Genomic DNA, 11012 nt, shown 5'->3' with positions numbered 1-11012 from the left:
AAAAACAAACAACTTTTGTAGGTAATACCAGTGGAAAGACTAGTTAAGGGAAGGTTCCAAGATAATTTTGAATTTGTTCAATGGTTTAAACGCTTCTTTGATGCCAATTTTAATGGTGGCGAGTATGATCCTGTTGTGGCAAGAGGTGGTGAAATGGTGGGAAATGTTGGTAAACCAGCAGTCAAATCACCAGCAGCAGGAAAATCTGGTATCTCCAGAGGACCAACCAAAGGTTAGATATCTTCAAAGTAATTAGGCCACATGTACAGTACTACTTACTGGTATATGATTATGTAAGACACTCAGGTGACTTGTTGCAATCTGTTCCAATCTGTTTCTACATTATTTGTAAACTCCAGATATAGTAGTCTTGAAACATTTGGAAATCTATCACTTAAACTGCATGGTCTTGAGGTATCTAGTCTTTTAAATCTTGTAAAACTGACTCATGGTTGAGGGTTTGGGCCCTAGGGCAGGGTTGTATGCCTTATACTCTGGAAATGTCAAACATTTTTAGGTATATATGTTTTACAAACATTTCTTGTTCTACTAGTCTTGAAGAGCAGAGATGCTTATAACAATCAAAATGTGTCCATTATCATTGTGATTGTGAATGTTTTTATTCTCTTTCACTTGGTCATATTTTTGACCTATTTTGATTGGATACAGAGACTTTGTCTCCAAAATAAATCTGTTCAGCAGGATCATGAGAAATTTAAAATGTTGAATTATACACATATGAAGTTTGATTTTGGGAATCAATGATTGAAATTTATATATGTATGATTTTTTCAGCACCAGGTAGAACCACCACAAAGACCCCCTCTGTTATCAGTAAACCAGTAGCAAATGTGAAAGCAACAGTTAACAGCAGCCATGGGGGTGGAGATAACAGTGTAAAAATAGCAGAATTAACACAGCAGGTACATATCTCTTCTCCTCATCCACAGGACAGTCATCATATTTATCTGAATGATTTGAGAAAGATTTTATTATTCCAGACATGAAGTAGATTTGTAAAATAGACATGCATTCAAAAATGAATCGGGATATGTTGGTCACTTGTGTGTGAATTATATCTCCCCTCTTTCAGGGGGAGACATATTGTTTTTGTACTTTCCATCCCTCCGTCACAAAATCTTGTGAACGCTTCTCCTCCTATAATAAGCTTATCGGTTAGACTTGAAACTTTGTACAATGCTTCATTGCCATTTGTAGATGTGCATATTGTCAGGACAGGAGGATCTAATTATTTTCCTAAAAGTTATAGTGGGTCTAAGAGGAGTGGATGATGTAAAATAGCTTGTGAACACTTCTCCTTCTATATGGTTTATCGAATAGACTTGAAGTTTAGTCTGATACTTCAATGCCATTTGCAGATTAGGATTTTGCAGGGACAGGAGGATCCATTTGTTGTCCTTAAAGTTATAGTGGATCTGAGGTGTGGAGGGTGTAAAATAGTTGGTAAACACTTCTCCTATGTGGCTTATCAGAGTTCATTGACAGTAGGATATGGTATCAGAATATAGATTTTCACTGTGGTTCTTTATATGATTTTGATATTCACAGTAATATTTTTGGTTGTTAGAGTCATAGAACTTACATCAAGTCAGAACTTTTCTTTACAAAATTACACAGAAATGATTTGATTTTTCTCCGCTTCAAAGCAGAATTCCGCTTTGCGGACTGGAAAAATCTGTTCTCTATATAATGATTCCGCTTTCGGAAATTTCTAGGTTGTTCAGTAAACTTCACCATTTACGAATCTTATTTACCGGAATATCCAGTTTTGACTTTGAATTTTTCATAACAGTCAGTATTTCCTCATTTTATTCTTCTCGTTGATTGGTTGAATCATTATGATTTCGCCCAATCAGCAAACTCTACACTGATTGTAAACATGAAACTGCATCTTCACAAAAATATACAGAATATCTGTAAGAAATAAAGGAAATCGTCGCAAAATAGACTTGATAAAGAAATCAATAGAAACAGAGTTATTGTCCTTGGATTCAATATTTTGAGACGTATAATTGATTATTCATCTATAACTTAGACTTTTGAAATATTTTATTTTTAACAAGATTTTTTACAATAACTATAGGAAAAGACTCCAATAAAATTTATGTTCCTATCATTCATAAATCGAAATAAATCTTTGATTTTACAAAATCTGATGACATCACAGGAGGGTGGAATTACTTTAAGGCCATTGAAAATGTCCAGCTTTTGAAGAACCTTTTAGTCAAGTGTTGGTAGATAGTGTAGGACCTTTGCCTAAGACTAGGTTATGGAACCAATACTTACTATTGTTGGTATTTTTATAAAGCTTAAAACCTCAAAATTGGTTCACAGAATTCATTTTCTGAAAAGCTTCTTGAAGTCAAAATATCCATATTTGGTCGGGAACGCCCCCCTGGACCTCCTGTTCTAGGGGAGCTGCCCCTAGATACCCTGCTTGAGGAGGACACACACACACACACACACCCCGGGACCCCTTCACTTTTTAGCTCTTCTGAGCCGAAGAGCTAATCATATGGCCATATGTGTGGCGTGCAGTGTGCGTCAACTTTTTGGGAAAAGGGCTATATCTCAAGAACCCCTTGGCCAATGTTTGTCAAATTTGTCACAGGGTATCCTTGGCCCAAGGGCTTTCATTTGTATTAAAACTAGGGTTGTGACCCTTTAACAAGGGGAGATAATTAGGAAAATGCAAACAAAAGTAGTGGTTGCTAAAAAATCTTTTTCTCAAGAACCACTGGGCAAATTATCACAAAACTTATGCAAAAGGATGAGAATAGGTTGTAGATAAAAAATTGTTCAAGGCATCATCCTAGGGCAAAGGGTGTGGTCTCAAGGTCACTTCAAAGTTGACCTTAAATTTTGTTTTGTTAAAACTTTGATATTTTGCTTAGTACAAGGACTAGGATCATCAAATTTTGTGAGATGATGCATCTTAGGACCTTATATCATGTTGTCTCAAAAGTAGGTCATGGTGACCTACTTTTTGAATTTCGCATGTAATTATTATTAAATGGATTTTTATGCATATCTTGGACACTTTTGAGCCTATGATCATCAAAAGTTGTCAGTTGATGGATCATGGGACCTTGAACTGCGTCATGTGAAAAGTATGTCACCATGACCTACTTTCTGAATTGTATGGCTAATCATTTATGAATACATTTTAGGTTCTTATTTCAGATACCGAGAGGTTTAGAGTCATCAAACCTTGTAAATTGATGCGTCTAGAGGCCTCGAAACATATTTATAAAAAAAAAAGTAGGTCACAGTGACCCACTTTTTGAATTTTGCGGACATTCAAATTTCACATTTTCAATTTTAGATGCATATTTTGGACACTATGAAAGCTAGGATCATCAAACTTTGTCAGTTGATGCATCTTGAGTCTTCATAGTTTGTTGACCAAAAAGTAGGTCACTGTGACCTACTTTTGGAATTTGACGGCTATATTTTAATATTTCAGATACTATTTGACTTACAATTATCAAACTGTCAGTTGATGCATGTTGAGTCTTCAGAGTGTGTTGACTTAAAAGTAGGTCACTGTGACCTATTTTTGGATTTTGACGACTATATTTGAATATTTCAGATACTATTTGACTTACAATCATCAAACTTTGTCAGTTGATGGGTCTTGAGTCTTCCAAGTGTGTCGACCAAAAAGTAGGTCACTGTGACCTACTTTTGGAATTTGACGTTTATATCTGATAAAACCTTGTTAATTGATGAATCTTGGTTAGTGAGAATATTTGCCTGCTCTACAATGTATCAGAAGAGTGATTCTAGGCCCATGGGCCTCTTGTTCTTTCTAAATGTAGAATCATGTCTAATTATAAGGAAGTGAAATTTTGGCCATTTCATATATACAGTGAAACCCCGTTATTACGTTTTCCATTTTGTCACGATAAAATAATGTAATACCGGAGTCAACGTAATAAACGTTCCCAGTGAAATCCATTAAAAATATCATTTGAAAACTGTCTATCTTCCGTTGACTCCATGAAGGTGTGTGTGTGAACATATCTCTACTGTTTCTTTGTTTTAAAGACTATGACACTTGATTTATTTACATCTTATCTTAAATGTCCGTAATTCTTCATGTTTCCATCCCTTTTCTTTATTTCTTATGTAGGATAAATAAGGATGCTTTGATAAGCATTGCAGAACTGCTTTCGTTTCCGCCATTTTGTTCAACTTTAACGTAATGTGTTCATATAAATTTCTCTCAATAACTCGTTCCAGTTCGTATTCAACATTCTTCGTACATAAAACAAAAAATAACAAAACATTGTTTTTATTAAGTTATATCTCTACTACACGATACAAAACACAATTTAAACACACACACACACACACACACACACACACACCCAAACCAACAAAATGACGACACAAAACGCACGTGATATTCAACACTTGCACACTTTTTTCACCAACGATAAACACGGAGAACAAACACAATCCACTTTTTAAAAAATAATAATGCACTAATATTAAGATCACAATTATAGCACTAAATGATGGCACTAAAATCACATGCACAGCAAAAAAAGATATCAAGGAATTTTAAAATGTTCACTGAGCTAAATGCCTTGCACAAATCAGCTGATAACACTGGGCAGTTTGATCAGGGTATTTATGGACGAAATCTAACAACACCCAAACTATTATGTCAACATAACTGACAATTGTTTTAATTGAACACTGCCTTTTCTCACCTATGTCCAAGCCGTTATCCAAGCTGTTTCAACTGTGATATGATAAAATTTGTCCTACATGCTGTCTGTAAATAGAGTTTTAATATCAAAAGCAATCACACAATGCTAAACACACATATGGTTGAGAAATTATTATTTCTTTGATCATCAAAATATGAAAAATGAAGAAAATTTTATTGAGTACAATTTCTAAATAAACATAATTTAATTGCTTATCACTGGCTTTGATACAGGGTATTCACCTGTATTGATGTAGCTAGATCTATCAAAGTGTGACCAGTCAAGCGTCTCTAATCCCCTACATTTACATGGTGACTGCTAGGGCAGCCAAGGTGTGAATGGCTTATTATTTTGAGAATCACTATTGAATAATTAGGGGTTTATTACATTTTTGTTGGAATTTTTACAATGTAATACCAAGTCCCAGCATCTTGGGACAAGGTAATAACGAGGTCTATTTTATATAGGTTTGTTAAGAAACGGTTTTGTGCTTTGAAATTCCAACATAATATGCGGACTAACGTAACGTAATAACGGGGTTCCACTGTAAGACATATATAAAACTAATTAAAATTAAGATTAATTAAAATTGTTTATTTGCTGTTTTGTATTATATCAATTCTCTGTTTGCTCATTATAATAAAGCCACAACTAAGTTTCTTCACTTGAGATATACCCAGATTCACTGCGTTTTGTCATACTTCATGTGCTTTGTAAATACAGAAAGCTGATCGTTATTATTACATTCAAGATCCTTTCTTTTACCACTAAATGTCACAAACTTGTCAATGTTTCAATTCATCAATGCATTGCACATTCACCTTGACATTGCATCTCAGTAGATTCAGCACTTTGCAATCGATTTTAACTTTGCCATACATTAAGCGTTTTAGTGACCTGTCATTTCTCACTAGAGGAGTGTATTTATTTTTATTAAATCGCCAGATGATTGCTGATATACTTTCAGTATATTCATGATCGACACTGTCAACACATTTGATATTATTATCTTATATTTTGATTCACTTGAACACCCCCCAACCCCTTTCAGACAAGTTCTTGTAATTTTATCTGGTTATGGTAAAGGTTCTGTCATGTCATTTTTTTACAAAAAAATGTCATATTTCCCTTGCATTTCTATGTGTTTGTCAGGTACACAACTCAACTTTTGCATCTGGTAATTTTTTCTTTAGTAATAAGTGTCTGCTTTTCATGTATTTCAGATCACTGAACTGAGATTAACAGTGGAAGGATTAGAAAAGGAAAGGGACTTTTACTTTGGAAAACTAAGAGATATTGAAGTCACATGTCAAGAGAATGAAGATAGTGATGTTGTCAAGTCAATTATGGATGTCCTCTATGCAACAGAGGTATATTATATGTATAAATATATATACATACATAGATTTATTGCAAAATATTTTCTGCACTTAGTTTTGAAATTGTGTAAACAGAATAAGAGGGAGGAAATGTAGATTGAATATTAGAGTACATCACTATACTTTACATCTATCATAGAAATTGATGCAAATAATGTTATATTTCAGAATCAACAAAATGTACCAGTGGCAAGTTGTTTGTTTGAAATATGAATATTGTTTGATTTGGGGGGATTAATTGAAATATATATATATATATACAATATAAAAGGAAACTACATGTAAGTGAACATTTACGTATAACATTATTGTTGATAAAAAGAGTAGTTTACATAAACTTTCTACAGATCGTTCCAGCGTGTCTGGCTAGATGATTTTCACAATCAAGGCCCTTAAATGATTCCTTCCCTTTGTTCACCATATCTTGAATTATCATTCGCTTCATAACTCCAATCCAAGTTATATGATTGTTCAAGCCATATTATGCACACAGTTCACATCGCTTTACAGGAAATTTCACATTTTCACATATGCATATTAAAAAATAGATGTTGCTTCACATAGACATAAAAGATGTTGCTGCATTACGATTATTGTACCTGTCCTATCCAGTAGTGACTTGTGTCACATTTGCACTATTACAGTGTATTGGGTAAACATGGAAAATTTGTTGGGCAACAATTCCATGGGTAAGATAATGCAGGTATCCAATTTACTTCTTGAAATCCCTTTCCTTCCTTTAGATAAAGCACTCTTGCTGTCCATTTTGCAGTTGCCTTTCATTGCATTGTTGTGTAATTTTACCCCCAGCCAACAAAGTTTTGGAGGGGGTATATAGAGTCACCCTGTCTGTCTGTTTGTCTGGCCATCCTATTTTATTAGAAATATTTGTCCAAGTCATAACGATGTAATGGTGAGACATTAGAACCTCATATTTGGTTATGATTGGACAATATGTCATGATCCGGAACCAAGGTCATTTGGCCATGGTCAAGGTCACTGGTAAAAATAAAGTTTGAATTTTTTTTTGGTCCAAGTGGTAACTTTGTTATAAATGCAAAGGCATGGCACAAATTGCTTGTGATCAGATAGTGGTTCAGGAACCTAATTCAAAGTTATTTGGCCTAGTCATGATTACTGTTAAAAAGAGTTGGAAAAGTTAGATAAGCCCTGTGGAGGCAAAGATGCTTGGGTCAAGGATATTGTGTATGTCAATACAATTAGTACATTTGGGTCACTTCCTGTTTTGATAGGTCCAGGTAAAGTACACTGTGAAGTTGAATTGGTATAAAAGTCAGCTTATATAATATGCATGTGCAAAAAATGGTAATAGGAAGGCATATGGAAAATGGGTATTGCAATATCACAGCCAGGTCAACTTTGGTGTACAGTATTCATTGTACCCTGGTCTTTTTACAGGAGGGATTTGCTCCCCCAGAGGAGGATGGCAATGTTGAAGAAGAAGAGGAATACTGAGGTCCTCCCCACCACACCCAGCTAGTGCTAAACAAGCAACTCATTTTTTGGCTCAACCGGTTGCTTACCTTCAAAGCAAACATGAGGATTTTTAAATGCTTACACCTTAAATACCAAACGTTTAGTTTCTTCCTGTTTGACAAGAAGATTAGACAGGAAAGCTGTGTCATACAACAACACAAGTGCTACAAAAGAGGCCTTTGATTATCAGAGGAGATCTTTTCTTTTCGTTGTCTAACACACTGTGTATATATATATGTAAAATGTATTTATGAATGTGATATATTTCAAATTTTGACCATATGCTGTATTGTTTCTTTATTACCTTTGAGTGTTATGTAATCTGATTTTGAACAGGACATTGTTGATTGAAACACATAACACATAATTTTGATACTTTTCCTTTTCACATCTTTCTTCATTCATTTTAAGTTTCTATTTTCCGGGAAAAGTCCCAAGTTGAAGTAGATATGCTTCGTAATAAATACATCAGTGCTTCATTTATGTTAACTCATTTAAGGATTTTGTCTTCCTTTGTTACCTGATGAATTTTTTCATTTCAAGCTAAGTTGTTTTGTTTTTTATGTTAGTGTAACTTAGAAAAAGTACTGCTGACTAACAAAGAAAAATATAAGTGTATTATTAATTTAGATGGGGAAAAAGGAAAATAGGTGTATTCAAGAAATTTGATGTGATAAATCCTTACAATTATTTGTAACTTAATTTACACCACTGCATGAATCAAACTATGTTGAACAATAAACTATGTTTATTAAAGCATGGATGTAAGGTATTCTTGTGTGTTAGTATTAATTTTGACCACAAAAGATGTTCCTGAGGATATTGTAATTTTTTAATTTGATTTTTATAAAAGAAATTCAATTTCTTTTGAAATGTAATTTGTGCAGGGCTTGGTCCCTTTTGGATAAAAAAAAAAATTGGTTAAAAAAAGTTGTAAACTTTGTTGAGTACTCATTCGGTTGGAGCATCACATTATTTTGTAGTGTTAGAGTGAAGGAATGGGCTTCTCAAATAATGATAGAAATACACATATAATTTGTTATTCTGTATGATAATAAAGGTCTGCTAAAATATGTAAGATACTGGTAAAATTATATAGTGTTGCTGATTTATTTTCTCCTTTACATGAAAGGGAGACTTTGTCCAAGTCAAACTTCTGCTTTTTATACACCCGTCTTAAGATAGGACGTATTATGGTATAGCGTTCATGTCCATCTGTCTCTTAGCTTTTTCTTGTTGGGCTCATAACTTGACTACTTTGAGGCTCTTTGTCGCTGATGCATCTTGGGTAGGAGGTGTATCGCACTGTAAAGTTTGGTCTCTGTGAATTTCATTAAGGTATGACAAAACCGTGTTCAGCTCATAACTGGACAATTCATCAAACTTGGTTAATTAATGTATCTTTGACTTTGGTCACTTTGACTTCTAATTAAGATGATATGTCATTACCCTTGTTGCTCTATGTAGATTTGATTTTCAGAATCAACAAACAACTTGCTGTTGCATTTGTAGAGAAATGTAAATTGCAGATTAAAGGTACATGTGCCCCAATTTTTATTTTGGATTCTCTTAAGGATATCAGTACTACAGTATTTAAAATGAAACAAAAGAAAAAACTATTAAATTTGCATACAAATTCCTATGGTTATAGAGTTAGTTTCAAAATACTTTGTCTTTTTCTTTATTGGGGTTCAGTAGTTCTACTTAATGCTATATAAATTTAAGAGCAAATGGCAAGTTAATTGTTAAAGTCAACTAACCTTCCTGCAATATATTGAAAAGAAAACTGTTTTAAGGGAGGTAATTCCTGCAAATGTAAAAGTAATCTAATATTTATAAATGAAGAAATAAATACTTTTACATAAATTATAGCTTTATAACACTATAGATAATTATTTTGTTTCTAACAATTATGAAAAATATGCAATATTGAAATACAAATACTTAAAAAGTACGTCAAAACAGTAATTCCATTTGTCCCACTGGAGTAATGATCTAAGTCCTGGTGTTTCAAGGATTTAGTTGAACATGCAAAGATCATACAGATAAGAAACAAATTGTACCTGTCGAGTTAAAGATTAATGAGTATATTGTAAGGACATGAAAATGATTTGTCACTCTTTCATATAAGGGGAATTTCTTTGTACAACCCAAAATAGTGAAGTAATTCATACCATGTGAAAGAAATTTTCTAAATACATGTAATGAAATGTAATTATTTTGACAATTCAAGAGAGGTATTGAATAGTCATTTGCAATGGGCATCTAGGGACACTACAAGGAATAATCTGTTTTAGAGATCCCCAAATCGTTATGTGGCAGTGCACTTTCTTGTATTTTCCCCATCTTGGCAAACCATGTGTGGGCCTTGTTACATGCATCTTTTACAATGATGAGACATTGTGTAGCATACTATCTTGATCCATCGATGACTTCAACATTTGACTTAAAGGTCAAGTTGTTGTCTTTAGCATATGCAAGAGGTGATGTGGGATCATCAATTTGTCTGTCTTCAATTTTTGGGTTTCGGGATGGTATTGTAAAATGTTCCAAGCTCTAGCAATGAAACTTCACATGAAGGCTCCTTATGACTTTAAGCATTCTCTCTATAGCTTTTGAGGTCAAAAATGTTCAAAGAGTTAGGCCTAACATGTATTGTAAGAAGTGGTTTAAAGATTAGATAAGGCTAGATATTCAATTTTTTGTTATATATAAAGCAATGAAGTTTTCTCGGGTATCTTAAATGTGTGTTGATTAAATTTTCAATGTTAATAAACTGAATAGGTAACCAATCCAAAGTAATTTTTAACAATATAAAGAAATACACTGGCTAGCTTTATGAAATACAAGCACAAGATATGCAAACACTTAATTTTAAACGTGCTTTATTTTTTATTTAAAGTCAAAAGTTGTATCAATTTTAAGGTGTTTAAACTCAATGATGGTGTTCAAGGGAATATTCCATTTTACTGTGCTATGGTTTGTTGACCTTATGAAAGATTTGACATCAAATTGCATTTACATTTATTTTTCTCTACCAAATCACTAAGGTGTTGTTTTATGGAGAAAGAGTAGGATTAGAATTACCTTGGTTTTCTAGTTTGAATGACTTGTATGATTAAACCTGATTGGCTGATATCTAGCATACCAGAAAGTGTATGCGCCTTTGAGGTGAATATAACTAATTTTTTAGGATCAAAATTGGAGAATTCCCATATCAATACTGTTGGTGATTACATATGATCGTCTTATAAAAGCTTGTTTCCAATGTCTTTCAACTAGACCAAGCACTCTTGGTGTAAACAAAGATGTCTGACCATGTGTCATTTCTTAACCTCAAGTATTCGGTTTGAATTTATAGAATTATTCAGATAAAACATTGACTTTTTGGGTC

At 33.4% G+C, this 11012-nt stretch overlaps 1 protein-coding gene across 17 annotated transcripts in view; it reads left to right on the top strand.

The window, feature by feature from the left end:
• Positions 1-8712, top strand: part of LOC125668078 (microtubule-associated protein RP/EB family member 1-like) — a 28432-nt gene extending 19720 nt beyond the window's left edge. For 6 of the 17 annotated variants that reach the window (XM_048901844.2, XM_048901843.2, XM_048901840.2 and 3 more), the window contains 4 exons: positions 22-232; positions 796-923; positions 5966-6112; positions 7541-8712. In XM_048901844.2, coding sequence (XP_048757801.1) covers positions 22-232; positions 796-923; positions 5966-6112; positions 7541-7597 — 543 coding nt within the window. In that variant the 3' untranslated portion in view covers positions 7598-8712. Of the gene's footprint in view, positions 1-21; positions 233-795; positions 924-5965 lie in introns of all 17 variants that reach the window. The other 11 variants (XM_056163098.1, XM_056163095.1, XM_056163091.1 and 8 more) reach the window with 2 other exon arrangements.
• The last annotated feature ends 2300 nt before the right edge of the window (positions 8713-11012 follow it).

The sequence above is a fragment of the Ostrea edulis genome, chromosome 4 (assembly GCF_947568905.1).
Source record: "Ostrea edulis chromosome 4, xbOstEdul1.1, whole genome shotgun sequence".
Lineage (NCBI taxonomy): Eukaryota > Metazoa > Mollusca > Bivalvia > Ostreida > Ostreidae > Ostrea > Ostrea edulis.
This window is presented reverse-complemented; position numbering and strand designations above follow the sequence as displayed.